We start from the raw sequence: 21,639 nt of genomic DNA, 5'->3' as shown, positions 1-21,639 counted from the left end.
TTGATGCAAAACCTGTTGAATTCAACAAGATTCAAGCCCTCTTTTTAAATGGCCCTGTCACTGCTCTGTGACAACACTCAAAGATAAACAGGCCCTCCGAATGGCATGTCTTGAAATGAGAAAAGACTAATCAGGTAATACTGAGGAGGGAGGTAGACACACAGATGGAGGAAAATTAGTATGGCCAGAGTTGAGTCAAAAATAAGGACAAAGAGAAAGGTTGAGAAGCATGTGCCGAAGGTATGTCAGATAAATGTGAGATAAAAAAATGGCAAAAATCTTTATGTATTCCACACCCATTCTCCAAAAAAACTGGAAAGAAATAGGATGGATGTGTAGCTGCAGATGTCAGCCCTTGATGTAGGGCTTCTGTGTTTACATTCCCAGGGTCCAGCACTACCTCATAGGCTCTTTTGCTCGTTTTCTCCATTCTGTGCTCTCTCCCTTTCACAGTTGAGTGTGTGACAACTGCCTTTTGAAATTAACAGATAGGCGGTGGGGCCAATTAAAGTTTGTTACCCTTAGGCAAAACCAGACTGTGCTCTGGAACAAGCATTGCCACGAGAAGTTGCAGATCACTGCTATGATGATACGGAAAGTCTTTATGAATAGCTAGTGTGTGGGGTAAAGATTTTAATATGCAGGGGACATATAGGCAGGCATGGATCGGATTGTGGCATGAATATGTATTCGAGGAGGAGGGGGGAAATGAGGCCGTGTCTGAGCCATGGAGCTGACTGCCTTCCTGTCTCACTCTTATTGCGCCGCAGCAGCAGCCAAGCTCAAGTTTGTGTTGGCAGCGACTGGGTTCTGTCGGATGACTCCAATTCATGCTGTGTCCTCGCTCTCTCTCTTGCAAACACACACGCATACACAAAGGGAAACATACAACTGTACATTTAAGCACAAAGTCTCTGACCTCCCACACTCACACACCACATATCCCAGGTGGACTCGAACTTTATGTATTCTCTGCAAATCAAAATGATCCTCACGATATTCATGGACGCCACACACACACACGCACACGCACACGTTTACATATCCCCCTCCTCACACAGTTTTTTCCAAGTGTGTGAAAGTATATAAGGCCTCATGGTGTCTGCAGTGGTCTCTGGCAGAGGGCCAGATAAAACAAGGCTATAGAAATGGACTTCAAATGGACCATGCTTCCTTATGGACACTGGATGCACCCTAGACCTGCTAGATCACACACAATATATGCATAGATAAAAACAACGGCTGCTTTAAACATATGTCTGTGAAGACTCTCAGTCATCCAGGTCATGGTATGTTTAAGTGCTATACGAAGGTGACTGGACTGACTTGAGGTTCTTGAAGACGTTTCACCTCTCAACATCTTCAAAAACCTCATGCAAGACCACTGGGCTTTGCAGCACGTATAGAAAGTTGCTTTAAAACATAATATCTACAATCAGATTCATTGCTGAAAGCATTGAGTTGGGCTCTGACCAAATCAAATCAAAAACAACACATCAGAATAAGCACACACTGTCCGCACAGCCCAGACACTATATTGACTATTGAACTGTGGAATTTTTAAAAGCTTTCGAACTAAAACATATTTTCTAAAACAAAGCAGTTCTTCTAAATTGAAATACGAAAACAATATGGCTTTAACCACATTTCAAAATGAATAATAATCACAAGTCCAACAGAAGACACGTTGAAGAAAAGGCATGTGTTCAGTCACAGTTTTCAAAAACACCATTCTCACATGGCAAATAATTAAAGCAAGCTCTCCAAACTAAAAATGCTGGTATTTAGATCTCTTGGTTGCAAGAAAAAAAAAGAAAAAAAAAAAAAAAAAAACACTTCAGTGAAATCCCACAGGAGCTAAATGTATGAATGTAGAGTATACACACACTTGCAGAAACCACATTAAAAGAGACAGTGAAGCGGCAGAAGGTCCAACACTACTCACAGTCTTTTTAGTGTTGGCAATCCAAGAAAAGCACCTGGTTCAATACGACTGATCATGTTACTCCGCAGGTCCCTGTGGGGGGGGGGGACAAAACAAAGAATTGTAGGTCATAAGCAGTTCAAACAGTAACGAAATAGTGAAACTGCAACAACTTTTCTGATCGATTAATCATTTAAGTAATTCATTTAAGCAAAAATGTAAAAAAAATTCACTGGTTCCATCTTCTCTTTTCTTACTCTTCTTTGATAGTAAACTAAATCTCTCTTTGTGTTAGGCTACTGATCGGATAAAACAATCCATTGTAAAACATCACTGTGGGCTCTGGGAAGTTTATGATCGGTATTTTTTCACTATTTGCTTACAAAACAGGAATAACAGAATGTGTTTCTGGTTCATTATGTCTTTAAATTCAGTCAGATTATGGCCTCAACCTTTTTCCTTTGTTGACCTTTTCAGCAGTAACTCACATTTAGAAGCTAAGACTTATGAAATATGAGCAGATTTGCTCAGTGCAAACCGATCCTTGAATATTCCTGCATTCTTTTGAAATCAACATATCAGTATGCAGACATTAACATGTCAAGCAATTTAAAGCGACAAAGAGGGACTTGTATTACCATCTTGCACATGCAATTTTTCATCCAATGAAAACATCCAGACCCCCACCCACCCATCATTACTACATAGCCGCTGTCACTGACAACCTGACCCTTATAAGAGCTCTCTAGCTCTCACACCCTCCCACACAGACACACAGAAGCACAAGCACAAGCACAAGCACACGCACAAGCACACGCACACGCACAAACACAAGCACACGCACAAACACAAGCAGGAACACAAGCGCGCGCACACACACACACACACACACACACACAGACACACAGACACACACACACACACACACACACACACACACACACACACACACTCCTCCCTTGAGGTTCAAAGGCGAGCAGTCACAGAATTCCTGCGATGCTCACCTGCGCTGGCACTGCCTAGTCACTCATTACAGTGGAGGTTCAGGAGGCTTTCCAGTCGCCACCTGAGCCCACACAAAGGGGCCTCTGGGTAACTCTGACTGTTTGATGTCATGGAGCTGTCATCTGAAGGCAGGTAGGTGGGCAAAGATAAGTCATCGGCAAAAAAAAAATCTGTTGCTTGTAAAAGCTTTTGATGTGAGCTAAAAGAGCTGGATTCTCTGTGCAGGAGTGGTGAGAGAAAAATGAGAAGCCAGGACTTATCCTAACAAGACCCTCATAAACAGTGAGAGCCAGTTTTAGTGTGTGTATCTGGTACGCAAACATGTTGAGTCTACTAATTTGCTTGTTTATGAAGCTAATTTACTTTAATGTAAACCTTGCTTGGAGATGCAGTTGTTACAGTTGAAGCAAAGCAGGACACGAACACAATAAGCCACCTTCTCCTGTGTCCAAGTTCAGGCTGTATCTCACTGATGAGTCAAGAGAAAAAAATCTCCTGCTCCACCACTGTCTGACTCACTGGTCAGATGTGTAAGCTACAAAACTAGCTCTAAAACAACTAACAGAGAACAATGCTGCTATAGTACTGGTGATACTCTGACACGTTGTCGTACTCAAACACGAGAAAAAACAAACAAACCAAAAAACCAAAAAACCAAATGATTGTTGGTTGTTTTTAAGTTTCGATTTTATGAAGAATGTTTAACCAACTTTAAAAGAGCACATATACTGAATGATATCTGCAGGTGGTCTTCACAGATCAGATATTGGTCACAATGGTTGACATGTAAAATTGACCGTTACTACTAACGGCAAAAATACTTGTGAATAAAATATGGGGAGTGAGAAAGAACCAATCCATGCTTCACTATTCATAACTGCAGTTCAGAATCCAAAGACCGCCAACCACACATGACCTGGCACCGTATAAATCTATTCGCAGAGAAAAATGTCAGGTTTTCTCCACTACTCATATTGAAATAGCTGGCTGCATATTTCCTAGTGTGTTTTAGAGTCGTCCACGAACTGGCGCAAAATCTGGTTTTGTAACTGCTGCCATTTTTAGGGGCACACATACTGTCTTTCAAATGTGTCGTTCATATTAAAATTAAAACATGTGTGATGGAATAGAGTTTAATTTAACTCTGTTGAAGGGTTATACATATATTTGGAGGGTTCTTGGCATGAGATTGACATTCCCACTAAGGAGAGAGAAAGTGGTAGTGTTGAACAAGCCTCAGGTTGAACAGAATGATGGATGGCTTCTTGTTAATAGATAATACGCCCCAGAAAACACATAACAAAAGGATTGTCCTCAACTGTGTTCACTGCAAAATCCAACTCCAAGTGAGACTATGTAACGTTAGGAGGCTACAGGAGGCAATTATAGGATAATAGCACTTTGATATTCCTTTAATTTACCAAAATTTTCTTGTGTCAGAGTAATGCCAAGTTTATCCTTTAAAGTCATTATTTGGCATTCTGATTGAGAGCGGGAATGGGACCATAAGCGGGAAACTACAAACACGTCTGATGGGTGTGGTATCATTTGTTTACTTCTTTTAATGTTGCGATAAAATCATTGAAATGTTTAAAAAACAGCAGCACAGTATAGAAAAGGAACTGAGTTAGAACTAGCACAATCAATTCCTCAGAAAACACCAAACACTAGAGCCGTTATCCTTGCTCTGTTTTCCACTATAAGCATTCCTCCACAGCAGCGGATTTAGCAAGGAATTAGCATGTGACGGTCGCCTAGCTTGGCTCCTATTTCTATGAGGAGAGTGATAATGGGGATTCTGTGTGGCTTATTTCCAAGCAGGGACACCTTTGGCCCCAACAAAACACAGCGGTCTCCTCAGTTACTTTGCACTTTCACGCAGAGTGCCAGATAGGCGTAATCGATTCTCTACCCCTTTCTGGCATTCACAGCCAGCTGCTGTCTCAGCCTTCTTGACTGCTTATAGGCAGTCCAAATGAGGGAGGGTTTCTTTGTGGACTAAAGAAAAAAAAAAAAGACAAAAGAAAAGCTGTGAAGGTGAACGGAAGGCGGGTTTGAAGATGGAGAGCCTCAGCATATTCAGACAGACTCATGCAGCATTTTTCTTTCCCCTTCCATAGTTTAAGGAGAAAAGAAGAGGAGTGTGATTGGAGGTGGAGGTGGGGGGCGGGGGTATAGGGACATTTCAGAGAGGGAGAAGCTTCAGCATGCAGTGTGTGTGTGCGGGAATCATACCATTGAAACCTCTGGCCTTGGCTTGGCCTTATTACAATGACAAAAGCAAGCAAACCATCTAGCAAACTCCCTTGGTTGGTTGAGGGTGGATGGGAGTGGGGTGGGGTCTGTGTGGAGCACAATGGGAGCTGCTTTTGGAGGTAAACTTGCTTGTGGATTGATGCAAAGACAGGCAGAACAGAGTTTACAACTAAATTGACTGGCCATTCACAGACAAAGCACATAAGTGCCTTAAAGGCTTTCTTGGTGGAGAAAGATCAAAGGGTTTTTTTTCCCCTCCCATGCAGCACACAGGCTCTTATTTATCCTGGGCCCACAGGGAACTCTACTGCAAATCTAGAGAGAATCTTGGCATATCTAGTCTTATCAGTTTGGGAGTCAACAAAAAAAAAAAAAGTCATGCAGGACAATTTTACACAACAAATTATGAATATAAAATTAAAACAGGAGGAATACCTGCAAGCACTTCATAATTTCCATTAATGTACAAAAATCAAACTGCAAGTACGGCTACAAGCAGATATCAGCAGGGTCCAAAGAAAATGTCAGCTGCAGAGTCACATGCTATGTTTGTCATGCAAGTCTAACAATGCTGCATGCCAAAATTGACAAAAAGTGTGTCACAGTAGGGAGAGGTTTGCTAAAATATATTTTTTTCCAGCACAAAGTATGGTGTGTGAAGAATAAATTCAATGGGAATCAGTCACCAATGATCAATATTTGAACCTAAATCTTCCTTCTGAACTAATACCACAAGGCTAATTGTGGCCAATATGGCCTCATATACTGTCTAGATTTCTGGTCTTTTTAACCAGACCGAGTAGAATGACAGGGGAAACATGCCCTTAGAATTCCAAATAAATGCAGTCATGTGTTATTGTAGCCTTGGGTAAAAGCACAGCCATTAATGGTCTGGTTATTTTATCTGCATGAAGCCATTCCAGAGTGATAAATCACCCGTGGTCCATATGTGCGGGCCCAGAGCCATTTTCTTGAATTCTCTGCAGGAAGCAAACACGGGTGATGACAATCTAATCTCCAAAGGCAGAATCAAATGGCATGAACAACATTTCTCCATTGTTTAAGGAACCCCAGAGAACATACACACATATACCAATAAATGTCTTCACTATGTAGAACTAATTTCCCTCTCCTCTCACTTCTTTGCCAAAGTTTTTTCTGTCAAGGGAAAGGTTCCTCCAAGACAAAGTGCAGAGACTTTACAGGATTTGTTAAACACTAGCATTACTAAATCTTAGGTGAAGCGATCAGGTTGTCTATGTGTTACTACTTATGAAAAAAAGGGAGCCCCACACCCAGAATACCCAAGCAGCTGTATGTTGAGAGTATATCACCACGCAACAAAAACCAACCCTGGGGGCTATACCTATAATTAGCCTTTTCTAGTACCATCTCCAGTTCACCACCATAGACTGATATACTCGACTGAGGGTAAGTGCCGTGTGGATGCCTCCTCATTTCCTATGACCTGGATGTTCCACTGGCATGAGGCCAGTGTCTTTTTTACAAACCTCCTGCTACACAAGCCAAAGCTTCACTTAAGGAGTGATGGATGGCTCCTGCTAATGCACTGGTGGATGTAACGTGAAATATGGTGAAGGTATTTGACCGTAAAATCTAGCCCATTGGTGATTTTTCATGGATACATACAGCCTAAATGCAAGATGAAAAAGATGACCTTTTAAAGATAAGATCGTTTTATTTAAAAATGTGCTGGAAACGATAGTGAAGAGAAAGTTTAGGCATGACTGTAAACGCTGATACATTTATGCTCATGCAGATCACTAGCAGAAAAGGGAAAATAATACTTACAATTTTTCCAGTGTAAACAATCCATAGAAGGATCCATTTCTGAGTTCTTGAATCTTATTGTTGTTTAAAATTCTGTGGAGAGAAAAATAAGTATAAATGCCAAGCAACAGACAAAAAATACCGCCAGTGAATTTTAAAGTACATGATACTATTAGGAATAAAATCAGTGGTTGTAACATATTAATACATTCTGCGCAATGTCTTTTCTTGCACAACATTTCTTGTGATTAATTTAATGTAAAGTATTAAATATTGTTATCACACCTAGTCCACTTTACACAATATAGGTCTACATTTAATGTCGGAAACAAACAACAATTTTCATAGAAAACTAGCCACAGCGCTCAAAACATCAGCAAGGAATGTCTGTTGATTAAATTGTGAAAGTGGATTCAAAAGGATCTAGTGTCTTTGTCATCAACAAATGGAACGGTGTCACACTGCTTCTTGCTGACATATAACAATACTAAGTCTCACTCTTTCTCCTCCCGCTACACTCAGCTTCCAGTCACAGAATGTTCCCCGCTCCCAGGAAAAGATCAGAAGAAAAACAACTTGAACTTCAGCCGAGCGTTTTCTTTCAAGTTAAAATGGCAGCATCTGAGCACTCTTGAGACAGGTAGCCAAAACGAGATCAAGAGGGATCTTTCTGTGAAGCCTCTTTTACTTTAACTGGTATTCTGATCTCTTGCAGAAGTGACTCACCGCTGATACAATTGCAGATTTTCGTAACCGCCACATTACGTTAATGTATTTTAGCAATAAGAAGTCAATGTTTTTGATCAAACACAAGGTCACCTTAAATCTAGCCATGAACTGGCAAAAAGCCATTAACTGTATACTGCTTATTTACTGCAACCAAATCTTTAATCAGGGTTACATAACTAAAAGGAGACTTCATTGAGTATTTTATTTAAGGGACACCCAAACAAAAATCCAAAGTATATGTACTTGGAAAAAGCTAGGTGTTATGTAGAAGAAATTATGAATATTATTTACAGATAACACATGATTAAATGCAATGCAATTTGCGGGCAACAACCATGAACACCGTTTAAAAAAAAATATATATATCCCCAAATAATAAGAAATATCCTGAGGTATTCCTTACAAAACCCTTCAATAAAACCAAGTACACATAATGTTATATAAGAAAATCTGTCATAAGTTTCAACTTTATCACCACAAAAATAAGAGAGAGTTGAAAAAACCTTAAAGTCTCCTTCTGAATTCTTGACTGCTTCCTCCCTGGGTAGAAAACTGGATTTTATTATCCAGTTTATTCCAGGTGCATAGCACACGCTGATTCACTGCATACAAAGCTGCAAAGTAAAGCTCCACTCTCCATGCCCATGTCCCTGAGAGTTCAAGACTTTCTCCCAAACTACTCCAAGAGGATCTGGGAAATCAATAACGCTGTTCACTCCCAGCAGAAACCCCAAGCAGGGACTAGTGGTTAGCGTGTTTCTGGCCAGCAGGGAGGGGATGTGGTGGGTGACATACATGCTAGTGGCACCCACAACCCGGGGCCAGATTGGAGTCATTATGGGGTGTTGAGGGGTTGTTTTATTACAGGGCTTGACAGAGGAGACTCACTGGAGAGTTGTTGCTCGGCTCCCTAGTGCTCAGAGAGCGCGAGCGAGAGAGTGCGGACACAAACAGTTTCTGTGTTTTACCGCTTGTGTTTTGCAGCCCTCGATGCTGAAATTGGCAGATGTTAAAACATGTTGATGTACAAGACAGCAAATTCTATCGCTGCCTGTGTACACATGTTCCATTTAACATGATGCCTCTGAATTCAGAAATGTGGTCCATGCTGGATGGGGGATGGATAAAAACAACTTACAATACAACAGCACTGCAGTAAATATTAATTTGGGGATGCTCAAAATGTTCGAGGAACTGATGCACCAGAAACTGAGGTAGTATCTTCAGTTTATCACATGTACCAAATACAACTACAGAGACAACTCTTAAATCTGGATGGACTAGACTGAAAACAACCTTCTTATAAAAAGGCACTTTAAGCCACTTTACAGCGATACAAAAGATGACAGGCAAACTGCTAAATTATTTAATGTTGTGATTTGACGAACAAGTGGTCACAAGTAGACATTGACGCTATGTTATTTGAGGTTGCATAAAGCGTGAACAGGCCTTCCATCTTCATGGAAAGTTGTGTAATTACGTTTACAGAGTAGATTATAATTTTTAAACAACAAGTCTCGGGAATCATTCAAGTCTGACAGCATAAATTGACATTTCTACTCTTATGACTCCACGAGTTGTCAAAATAAATCTGGGAAAGAGAGTTCTCCTGAGAGTCATGAGCCTTTTTCCATCCCTCCCTTCTTTGCATGGTTTGACCTGCTTCACTAGCCCCGTCCCTCCTTCTTCATCACGACAGAAGTGTGACCTCGGCATGTAAACTGCTTTGGCTGCAAAATTGAATCTTCATTAAATTCTTGATTGGTGAGAATGCAATACCACAGCTTACTATACAAGCAAAGCCTAAAATCCACATGGAGATCATGGCCAATTAACCACCAACATCTCCACCGTCCTCAGGATGTCTGTAGCTAGACCGTCTGCTTCCTTGCTGTCTGTCTCTGGATGTCAGCCTGAGGTCTCCAGACTAGAGAACCGTCTCAGGAATTTCTTTGGGCTAGGCCTCAAACGATGCAGGAGGGGAGCCTCCCTTATCTTGATGCATAGATAAGACCTGCTTGAGCCCAGGCCAAGAACAAACTGCAGGGGGATCCTAACAGTTCTCACATCCTGTCTCCTGATACAGATGCTATAAATCTCTATGACATTTATGGAAAATCTGTCTCTGCAACAGGAATTTCTACTCTGAGTTATATAAAACGCATTTGGACTACATTTCATTTCATTTCAAACTTAGTAAATATGACATTGTTTTAGCTAGTGCAGAGTTCTTTTTCGCTTAAGAAAATACACCTTAGAAAGCATACGCCTCTAGCTGTAGGTACATTATCCAGAAAAGGACTAGAAATGGCCAGCCTCTTCACACTCCCCTCACAGGCACACAGCATTTTAAGGCCAAAGCTAACTGGTGCACTCTTAACACTTTCTTAATGCTCAGGAGGCTTTTAGACAAAGAACTCCCTAGAGCAGAGAGCTGTAACTCCCCAGCAGGTTTTCAAATAAGTTTCAGGCTGCAGTTGAGCTCATAAAAATCCTTCTAGAGTGACTTCCTCTGAATATAGGGGATGGAAAAGTCCAACAACAGCCAAACCCTTAGAGTAAAGGTATTCACCTTATAGCTCTCTGGCTGAATCGACAAATGATCCCACCATTCAAACACCAGGATAAAAGAAGATGAATAACAAAATGAACACAGAACAGAAGGTATCACACAGCCTTAGCTCATGTATACGAACTAAACTGCATTGCTTGTCTGGGCTTAATTGAGACTTGGAGCAATCTGGCAAAGTCAAAGCTCAACAGACCTGCAAAATGAAAGGCTGTGAACTGACTAAATGTGCAGCTGCCAGTGCCTTGCCTTTGGGATTTTGCTTTCTTCTACAAACACTGCAGAACTACTATGAAAAACACAGAAGCATTCCTTTAGACCAATGGCTTGCCTGGAAAGCAACAAAAACAAATCCTCTTAGGACATGCATGACAGCAGGCACCTGTGTTCTAGTTACACAAGCATTTCAAAGGCCCCCCAGCCTGACACAGTAGCTTTTTAATGTTGGGGAGAATACACAAATGAAATGATTGACATAGAGACTGATTACCCATTCGAAAGTTATATGTCTGTGTTAACTGATTTTTAAGATCTGAAATCCAAAGTGAAACTTCTCCACAAGTCTAAAGTGAAGGAGGTGAAGTCTCAAGGGAAACCAGGTGAGAATATAACCCTAACTCCCAACTTGCACTGCTGTAAAACAAAAAACACTTTACTGCACTCCGACGTGTCATCAAACTCAGTACGCTTTTCCTGCAGCGAGGACGGAAATCCCTGCTTTCTTCCTGACATTAATCCTGTGCTGCTCTGCACAGGCCAAAACCAGGTGCGCTTATTTGCACTGTCCAACCCAGGTGCTCCTGTGAATGGTTCCTGATTACACTAAACAAGCCCTGTAAAGAAATATGAGCTGAGTGAGTACAGAAAACTTAATTATAGTCAGTTCCTGTTTGGATGGGTATGTAGGATAAAACTTAAACGAGTACACAGAAACATTCGTGTACACACCCATACGAACTACATATACAACCTGATTTATCCTTCCCTGTTAGGCAAAGGTTACACTCGATCCCTCGTTTAGCTGAGGCCTATACTGAGATGGGAGGATAGGCCAGATGTAAACACATTTGTGTTAATTCCTCTCAGATTACTTAGGCATGCGGTATCATTCGGAGAGCACAAATGCAGGGAATGCATCACTCATTTTTTCTCTACAGAGAAGCATTCAGAGCAGAACTGCACTGATTAACTACAGGCATTCAATCTCAGGGTAAACTAATATCAGCAGCCTTTTAGGTCAGATTAAATGATAGCTACCTAACCGTGTAGCTAACCAAGCATGGTTAAAATAAAAGATAAGGTAACAGTAAGAGCTGTCATGTGACAGTATCTGGGGTTAATTATATGGCATGTATTCAAACCAAGTATCCCAACGGTTCAATAAGTTCACTATAGTAGTTGTGCAAATTCCCAAAGAACTGTGTTCGGGGTTCAAATCTTTAATGTTCTCTGAAAGGCCTGGATTAAATTTTTAATTTGTGAGTAGACCCCTGAAGAGGAAAACAGGAAATCTTACGAACAAAGAAGGGAGCTAAGTATGATGGATGGAAGGGGTCTCTAATCAAACCTAGCTTCTACTGCCGTTTTCTGGCAAGGCCTTTAATTAACAAACACAAGAGGCGTGCCAACACACACATTGGAAAAAATCCAAATCAAAATAAGCAAAATAACATTTTAGTAGTTGTAGTAGTAGTTAGGTGTGACATGTTGTGTTGTTTTATTTTATTCTTTTAATGGAAATTTGTACATTTGTCTTAAAAGAGAAATGAAAATTCCCAGAAAATTAATTAGGGATGTCTGTTGGCACTAATACACCTTAGGCACACAAGCCGTTAAGATCCAGGTCTATGTGTTAATCATAGTCCGAGAACACAGACTCGGAAACCCAAAGGACTTGTCACAAAGCTTTCAACATTAAGTTGCTACTTCAGGGAAAGTGATTACAGTCTACAGTCTGTCTTAAAATTTCTAGAAATTAGACTAAATAGTAGCCTTTAAGAGTTGCATAATTCAATATTCAGTACTCACTGCCAGATACGCTAAACATGGTGGGATCTGCTCTGGTTTAACAAAGAATAATAATGGCTGGTAACTTCCTAGTTTGGGAGAGGTTTCTCACAGCAACAGAGCCCCCCCCGCATCAGTCCAGACCAGCTATGTCCAGGCCACGGTCAACCGCATGACAAGGCAGTGGGAGAGCCATAAAAATAGGACCACCACACCTACTGAGAGGGCATCCTGATTTTACAGATCATAAATCAACACTCAGAAATTGCACAGTGAACAAAAATTGCTTTTTGATTGCTACTCTTGTCTAGAGGGAAGTGTGAAGAGGATCACACTTTAAGGAGATAGGTTTGCTGTTTTCCTACAATAGATAACAAACAAGTGTCCAGAAACACAAAAGTGGAGACCGGAAGGAATTCCTGAGAGTTGCACTGCTTGCCGTCTCTGCTCTCTAATTACATCTTTCTTTTTCTTTGGAGACCATCCTCCACATTAGAGTGCTTAGAGTCAATGCTAAGTCATGATGAACCTGGCTCACACTCCAATCCATCATTCTCAGACTAAGATGACAGACTCCAAGCTCACTGAAAACATGCAGACATGGCAAACAACAGGACCTGCAGGAAGTCATACAAAATGACTTAGGAGCAGACCAAAACTGAAAGAGATCTGAATATTTCAAATTCTAAGGGGACATTGAGATTATTTTCGACTTCCGACAAAGAGGAAGGTAATGGGGATCAAAATTTAGAAAATTCAAGAGCTTCCAAAATTCAAGATGCATGTTTTACTTCCCTACTAATCACATCCACTTTTCATTACTGCTTATCATTATTCAGACTGAGTTAAAGATTTAGCCAGCTAATGGTCCCTTTTTATTTCAGTACTGCATAATTATTGATTCACAGAGACACGATACTTGCTTGAGCCAGGTCATTCAACGCAGCATTGCAACAGGTAAGTACTGGTTAGTACCTTTTAGGTAAAAAATAAATAAATAAATAAATAAATAAAAAACAAAGGTTGACTGACAATATGCAGGTTGGTGAAGAGGACAGGTCTCACAGGTTCAGACACTCAATTGAGTGGCCGTCAGGTGTTAAACTCCACCCAGGCTACGCCACACTGTCTAATTTGGATTTTTTTGGCTTCGGCAACGGATAAAATGACTGCGGATGTAAAACTCCAATCTCCAGGCTTAAGACTTCCTTGCAGAAACATGCTTTTCTACAGTTTTCCAAATCAACATGTTTTTGTGCCGGTGTAACTTCACAAAAAAAAATAAATCTAGACATGCTGCTCAATTATGGATTACCTAACTTAAACAAGTTTCAAATCTCTGCAAATGTTTCTTTAATACTGTGCGGAAATTACTACAAACCAATATGAATGGAAAGTAGATTTAGAAATCTGACAAAACTATGACTTTGGACAGTGCTTCAAAGTAAAGCGATTTTTGGTAAACAGGTTAAAACATGCAAACTCACCGCAATGGTTTTGTAACTTCTCGTAACTCGTAACTTACCAGCCAATCCTCCCCCTTTCTTTCCCTCCCTGGAGTCTATTATTTGCCTTCTGCTCCTGTACCCTGCCCTCGTATTCTCATATTTCCCCCCCGATTGCTCATCAACACCACAAAGCACAAGTGCTCTGGACGAAACGCTTTGAATTTCTGTCTTTTTATTAATTTTTAATTTTTTTTTAATTTTCAATTGTTGTGTTCTGTCAAACAGTCAGTGATAACCAAAATCTAATCTGCATTTAATTAAATCCGGAATGACTTGAAAGTACTTTAACATTATAAACACAAAAGCCTCAGCAATCTGCAGAAACATTTAATGACCTCACTCCATGAGGGAAATCTAATTGTGCTCCACCACTTTTGTCTGAAAGTGTGTGTGTGTGTGTGTGTGTGTGTGTTTCATCCTTTTGGGTTGTGTGGGTGGCCTACACAAGGACTAGCAACTGCATTAATAACGCTGACGGCTGGTGAGGCTTACTGAAGTGGGCTGTCAGACACAGTACTGCCAAAACTGGATCTAACCCCAGACGACCGTGTATATTTCGCCCAGGAAAAAGAATCACAAATGCCAATGAGCCCTTGCATTTTTTATAACGCCTTAGAGATATGGTGCCTAAGAGAAGTGTCCACAGGAAGACCGATGGTTAGTGTTACACAGGGTTTACATTTACACTATTACTGTATGCAGCTATGAAAGCATGATGTATGACTGACTTACAACAGGCACAAGTATAGCTTAAGTGAACTACTCGCCATGCCATATTTATCTTTCTAAAGATGAACAGATTTGCTGACTAGGAATTTTCCTTTAAATTGTGAATAACTATGTGTAGAAGTGAACCTCACATTTGTTCAATATATAATCAGGCTAAGCTGTACCTTGAGGGATATTAAGTATAACAAAAACATGTTTAGGTCCTTGTACTGACTCCAAATGAAGTATTTAGAAGTGGACAATACGGAGGATGAAGGGGAATATGGTTCATACTCTGCCATCAACACTGGATAATTACCTGATAATGAACCTTGAAGACTCAAAGTTTCGTGTCAAAACAGGTTTGGGCGATTGGCAGGATGCGTTTTAACTGGGCAAAATGAATGCCAAATGCCCCCCCCGTATACTCACAGCGTGACTGTTCTGTTGGGGAAGGAGTCCGGGGGCAACACCTGATGCAGCTCCATGTTGCTGCAGACCACCTTCCTGTCGGACGACTGGCTTTTCCCGGCGCTTTTCGTGCGTTCGTCATATGATTTGCAATCAGACGACAGCGCCGAGCCGCCGGCGCCGCTCAGCAGCAGAGTCACGAACAACTGCAACAGATCCACCCTCATTTTCACACACGAGCAGGAAACCGCTGCGGCATTGGCAGAGGAAAGAATGTCTTGATACTAAACGGGGCAGATGGGCGGTCGAGACCGAGCAGCTCTGTTATCAAAAGGTGACCAGAGGGGCGAACAAAAACGAGACCTTTGGCTGTATCTTGTTTGGTTCGAGCGAGCCCTCCTCCTCCATTTCTCGCAGGGGCTCTCCCTTCGCTCGGCGGTATTCAGTCCGACAGAGGCGTCCCTCTTTGTCTGCCAAACGACTCATTTATAAATCCCTTCCCATTGCGGCGCGGCGTTCGTTCCCCCCCCCCCCTAAACTCCACTAAATCCACGAGTTTTAAACGACGAGTACGCTCCGCTGGTTACTGAATAACTTGACCAGTTGCTGGGAGGTTTTCTTTGTTGGCCATAGCGTGGGTCCAGGTCAGAGTGTTGTCTTTTCCACGGGAGGCGGCTGCAGTCATCCCCGGTTATGTGCGTTCACTTCAGGGTTACGCGACCAGGTTTTTTTTTGTTTTTTAATAAAAACACTTACTTTCGCTCCCAAGTACTCTGGACTATGTAGTGAACCAAACAAGAGCGAGTCAACTTTCCATTCTCTGTTTTCCAGGCACCAACAGGAAATCACTCTTGGGGGAAGAAAAAAAAAATACGAAAGTGCAAAAACAACGCCTTTTCACCTCAAAGTGTGCTGCAAATGCCCGAAAAACCAAGTGAAACGCTCGACATCACTTAGAGAAGAGTATCCTGAGCGGTTGTTGTGTCTCTTTTAGTTCCCCGGTGTCTTTGGAAAGTCTTCAAAACTAGTTCTCTGTCCATTGAGAAGTCCTCTTCCCATGATCCTGCCCGGGGCTCCACTATTGTCAAGTCCAGTGGAATTCGGAGCATATCCGGTCTGCATTTCAGAATAAAACCCTCATCGGCGGCATTTGGTCAGCCGTTGAGTTGCTACGAGCTTGTACCGAGGCTGCAGTGGTGGAAACTGCACTGGAGAGTAACCGTACCCAAGTACTGAACAAATACACTTTAAGGTACCTGTATTTGAGCAGGCTACTTGAGTATTTCCATTTCATGCTACTTTTGACAAATACTTTATCTCGCGAGGCAAATATTCTATTCCTCAACATTTAATTCAGTAGTTATAGTTATAACTTCGCATAATAGGTCACAAAACTTCAAAAAAAAATCCACCTATAGAGAAATGCATAAATAAAATAATCTAGAAATAGTAGTAGCCAATTTTGTCTTTTGATACTTCCACTGATTTGTATTTTAAGTACAATTTTGAACACGGGACAGTCTACTATGCTGTACATACACAATATCAATGGAAAATTAAGTCACACGAGGAGCAGGAATCCTTGTATCTTGCAGCTATACGCGAGGAGAATTTGTTTACCCCCCCCCCCAATCCATCTTCTGTGTTATGATCAGGTCGAGTGAGTCACTTGAGTCTATAGAAAACTGGACCAAAGGGAAAGCACTGAAGTGATCACAGGTCAGTGAAAAGGGAACTTGTGCCTTCAGGCTAAATGCTTTCACCTCCACTGGCCTACTTGTTTTCGGGATTTATGGGGCTCGACGTTCACTGACGAGCAACCTTTAACCCTTTTGTCAGCATACGGGACGACACCTGATATTCAGTGGCTTAAACACTTTTTTTTTTTCCCCCCCTCATCTGAATTTCGGTCTGGGACATCATCACAACCTATCAGAAGCTGTTATAAAAGGCCATTCTGCAATTCCATAGCCCGAAAAAGTTTATAAACATCCAAGTTTTTGCACTTTTTTTTTAAACTTAACTTTAAATTAGAATATAATAATAACGTAAAGGCAAAAGTTTTTTCGGGCACGGTGCAAATTTCGACGTCCACACACTGGTCGAGACGTCATCACGCACGACTATGTGTTGCTTTCAAGTACTCCTCAGTAGCCTAGCCGTGAACGCAACTTTCAACGACAAACCGAAAGACCGAGCGCTGTCACTGAAGTAGTTCTGTCCGGTTACTACTCAGCCACAGCACGAATGGCGGCGCCGGGGTGCCTAACGGCCAAACAGTCATGGCACCAATTCGTCGGAGTTAGCAGCCGCGGTGACAAACGTCACATCTCGGAGTAGCCCCCGGTTGTGGCGTATTTACGGCTGGTCCGGTGTGCGCGAGGACGAGCCGTTCAGACCCAACGTAGTCATTGTTTTAAACACGAGGCTTCAGTCAGGGGGGGGGGAAGCGTAAGGCGGAAAGACATTGGAGCCGCCTTGACTCACTGTCCTGAGGAAAAAAAAAACATGTTCCCATGTGACTTTGCGTGGGGAGCGGGAACTGCTGCGTATCAAATAGAAGGTAGGTGGGTTATGAATTGTCGAGCACAGTGAAGGAACTGGACGCAGTGCCGCCGACACCTGTGCAGTATAGTGTAATAAACAGGCTCATAACGTTTTGTTGAGATAATAACTCCTGTCAAATCTGCCCGTTGCCCTGTGGTTCGTGCTGTTTCGGAGATGAACTTTGAATGTATTTATTGCAAGGCTCTTGTGTTAGATGGCATTAGACTGCACAGGTGTTCATGAAGCTGTGCCCCATATAAATGGCATACACCAAGGCACCAAGACACGGTGTTTTTTCTCAAACCCAGAGACTGCATGCCCGAATATCATGTGACTTTCAATTTTAACCACTACAGACCATTATTATTGCTACCAAATTACCATTGTTATATCTTTATGTCTGCACTACTGGTACTAACTCACAGGTCACTTACAACACACTAGAGGAACACTACAAAAAATAACAGGCAATTACGTTTACAATAAAAGGAGAATTCCCCCAAGAAAAGTAAACCAATGTCACATGAATATGATCCTTCCGGGGATGAGCCAAAAATAAAGTCAAAATAAATCCCCTGAAATCCACAGTCTTACTAAAAGTCCCATCAGAAACATTATGGTGACATTTCTTTATGTCAACATCCTCCCTACTTTCATGAAATGAAACAACCTTTATGTGTGTGTCGAGGTGGCTGGCAGGCAGACGGCAAGGGACCGAGTATCTGGGACGCATTTTGTCACGAGAAAGGCCGAGTGTTCAAAGAGCAAAATGGAGATGTGGCCTGTAAAAGCTACGAGCTGTGGGAGAAAGACCTGGAGTGTATCCAGCAGCTTGGACTGACACACTATCGCCTGTCTCTCTCCTGGGCCCGCCTCCTGCCTGATGGGACCACACGGCATGTCAATCAAAAAGGTATTTCCATATTCCTGTCAGACCCATGCCAAACTTAAGTCCCAAACAACAGAATGGGACAAGCTTGTGTTATAGTTCTCGTGCTGTTTTACCATGTTGCAAATTAACAACAGCACTGCCTAACTGTCCAACAGGTGTACAGTACTACAACAAGGTGATTGATGATTTGCTGGCCTGTGATGTATCACCTATGGTCACACTTTACCACTTTGACCTGCCTGAAGCTCTCCAACGCCAGGGAGGCTGGAAGTCACCAGGTATAGCGACCCACTTCGACAGCTATGCCAAGTTTTGTTTCCAAACATTTGGGGACCGAGTCAAACTTTGGATCACTATCAACGAACCGCAGGTGTGCGCCAAACTGGGCCACGAAGATGGCATCCATGCTCCGGGGTTAAAAGAACCGGGGATTGCTGCCTACCTGGTCGGCCACAACATGCTGCGTGCACACGCCATGGCCTGGCATAGCTACAACTCCTTCTACAGGCCAAAGCAGAAGGGTGCGGTGTCTATGGCCATCAACAGTGACTGGTTTGAACCATTACACCCCGGTTGCAAGGAGGATATCGCAGCTACTGAACGTGACCTTGCATTTACCCTAGGATGGTTCGCCTGGCCTGTGTTTGTTACTGGAGATTATCCAGAAATAATGAGATCTGCCATCGACTCTCAAAGTAAGAAGTTGGGATACAGTGGCAGCTCAAGACTGCCCAGGTTCACAAAGGATGACCCTGCAATTTTAGGCACAGCTGACTTCTTTGCATTGAATTACTATACGTCCCGCAAAGTCAAGCCAGGAGGAGGCTGTGGACAGATGATGTGTATGAAGAGCGACCGAGATGCAGAAGAAGTTTTGGATCCATCCTGGTCCATCTGTGGCGTGTCCTGGCTGGCTGTAGTGCCCCATGGCTTAAGGAAACTTCTTAAGTACATTAAGGTAAAATTCCAACTAAATCTCTGGGGTTCTCTTTTCCATTGCATGTTTTGCCAGAAGCCAGTTAACTTAGTCCATATCACTAAAAAGTCCCCCGAACAAAGCTCAACCACACCCTATATTTTGACGTGAAGTCATTTTTCTTTTCTCTCCTAGCATCAAACTGAATTGACCGACAAGACAAACTGCCTTCAACCAAACGAGAACACTCTGACATTTGTTTAGTGTCTTGCTATTGATTTTGTATGCAGTAATCTCCCTTTAACACCTCCAGAAACACACTGATGCTTCATTAGTGCTGTCACATTGAATGAAAACAGTTACTTTGCTGAAAAGGGTTTGCAAACGAGCAATTTCCTGCTGTTGTGACTTGTCACAGGCCATTAGTTTGAGTTTGGCACCCTTGAAATGCAGCTAAAACGGCACACTGTGGACCAATCTGTCTCTCCCTGGAATGTCTGACAGCCCTGATGCCTTGTTTGACAATAATATTTGCCCCATGACCTTCCAGGACACTTTCCACAACCCGGCAGTCTACATCACAGAGAATGGTTTCTCTCAGGTGGGGCCGCTGCAAATTGAGGATGTCAAGCGTTGTGAGTTTTACAAAGACACCCTCTTGGAAGTGGCTAAAGGTAATGGCTTGTAAATCTGTACTGGAGGAATATAATAAAACAAGCAAGTAGCCAGTAGCAAACAGTTGCAGAATCAAAGCCTATGGGGAAAATTATTTTAATTCTGCATTTTGGAAACGTTCTTTACAACATTTTAGTGGTCTGTTGCACCATTACCTTGCAGTCAGGGGTGTAAATTTGGATGGTCCAGCTGATATGGGCTGGTGTATTTTATAAGATACTGGCCCATATTTATTAAAGACTTTTTTATTTTTAGCTATATACTTGAATGTCGGGAATGGAAAAATTGCATACTTTTCCCTCTTTAAAATTGAAAGTACCTCAGTTTGTGTTGCGCACCTTTGATAGCAACAATATTAGTGCTGTATGGACAAATTCTTTTTAGATTTTCAGGGTGCTTTTGTCAAAATTTGATTATATTTTTGGGGGATCTATACATATATCACTGGACAGGTTTTGCTTTAAATTATAAATTGGGGAATCTATAACGATAAAAACAAAACCCTAGATGTGCAATAGGGTTTTTTTTTGAGCTAAGACAACAGAATAAAACACATTTTGTATTATTTTTAATTTTAGGCCTTGGGGTTTTTGATGTTGCCCAAATGTAAAGTTTTTTTGGTGCCACCATCTGGCCAGTCTGTGTATTTATTATTGCCGGGGATATTGGAAAGCTGGCTACCAAATGGGCCATGACAGTGTGTCAGCCAGCCAGCATGCACACTAACAGGAGACTGAAACCAAAGAAGCTAAATGGAATTTGGCCATTGTTAATTTTATTACTCACACATGTTGTTTTCTTACTGTGACACGTGAACATTTTGTGGGATGGCAGTCCTTTCATTTAAGGATACATAAAGCAGAACAAAAAGAACTAAAAATAACATTTTTACTGTCCAAGAAAAAGTTATGAGATGCTACGTGTATCCATTGCAATGTTAGAAACCATAGTTATTGCATGACTTACCAAGCTGCTCACAGTGAAAAGCATAAACCTAGGCTTTTTCATTTGTTGCAGATAAATCCTGCCCTTTGGTTTATTTTAAAACACTTTATAATGATGCTAATCTCATCATGTGGCCACAGTAATCAAAGCAGGGAGTGGGTATGATTCTGTTTTAGAAATAGGCCTTTACATCAGCTTCTGTTGCATGAACAAAATTACAACTCCTCTCCACGTTTTAACTCTGTGTTCTTGTACAGCTATTGAAGATGACGGGGTCAATGTCCGTGGATATTTTGCATGGTCGCTGTTGGACAACTTTGAATGGGCCGACGGATTCAGTGTTCGTTTTGGCTTGTTTCATGTGGACTTCTCTGATGCAAAGCTGAGACGAACCATATACTGGTCTGGACAGGAGTATGCAAAGATTATCATGAAATACAAAAGAGCAAATGATGTGCAATGATTGAAGAATAAAAAGAAAATGTTTCACTTTTTTTTACAAATTCTTAATAAACTTTTGCAGCTTTTGCTTTGTTGTTTTATGTGACACATACAAATTTGATGAGTCAGCCCGGTTCAACTAGCCAACCAGGCACCTGCTCCCTTTGTGATCCAAAATTTAAAGCACCATCATTGCATCTGAATTTCTTTTCACTTCGGAAATGGTCAGGGAATAGTCCAAAAGGTAAGCTTACTTGGCTGTTTTTATGGGAAATCTGGCTTCAGCGGGGGATGTAAGACATTGGCAGGGTGTTA

The 21,639-nt window shown here is 41.7% G+C and overlaps 2 protein-coding genes across 7 annotated transcripts in view; one reads left to right on the top strand and one right to left on the bottom strand.

The window, feature by feature from the left end:
- Positions 1-21,639, bottom strand: part of adgra3 (adhesion G protein-coupled receptor A3) — a 125,308-nt gene that overhangs the window by 14,435 nt on the left and 89,234 nt on the right. For 3 of the 5 annotated variants that reach the window (XR_005708459.1, XR_005708460.1, XR_005708461.1), the window contains 2 exons: positions 6,998-7,069; positions 1,946-2,017 (listed from right to left, as the gene is read on the bottom strand). Coding sequence is in view for 1 of the 5 variants with exons in the window: in XM_040140474.1 (XP_039996408.1) it covers positions 1,946-2,017; positions 6,998-7,069; positions 14,930-15,135 (350 nt within the window). In the remaining 4 variants the exon portion in view is untranslated. Of the gene's footprint in view, positions 1-1,945; positions 2,018-6,997; positions 7,070-14,929; positions 15,160-21,639 lie in introns of those variants that run through there. The other 2 variants (XR_005708458.1, XM_040140474.1) reach the window with 1 other exon arrangement.
- On the top strand, positions 15,152-21,399 carry gba3 (glucosidase, beta, acid 3). 2 transcript variants are annotated; one of them, XM_040140476.1, is made up of 5 exons: positions 15,152-15,242; positions 18,144-18,368; positions 18,503-19,305; positions 19,814-19,937; positions 21,141-21,361. In XM_040140476.1, the coding sequence occupies exons 1-5, from the start codon at positions 15,206-15,208 to the stop codon at positions 21,344-21,346; spliced, it is 1,395 nt and encodes a 464-aa protein (XP_039996410.1). In that variant the 5' UTR covers positions 15,152-15,205; the 3' UTR covers positions 21,347-21,361. The 2 variants fall into 2 exon arrangements, with proteins under 2 accessions (XP_039996410.1, XP_039996409.1); XM_040140475.1 differs by lacking the exon at positions 15,152-15,242 and adding an exon at positions 16,932-17,471 and having other exon boundaries at positions 21,141-21,399.

Source organism: Xiphias gladius, chromosome 12, assembly GCF_016859285.1.
Source record: "Xiphias gladius isolate SHS-SW01 ecotype Sanya breed wild chromosome 12, ASM1685928v1, whole genome shotgun sequence".
In the NCBI taxonomy this organism is placed as follows: Eukaryota; Metazoa; Chordata; class Actinopteri; order Istiophoriformes; family Xiphiidae; genus Xiphias; species Xiphias gladius.
Note: the sequence above shows the minus strand (reverse complement) of the source record. Positions and strands in the feature narration are given on the sequence as shown.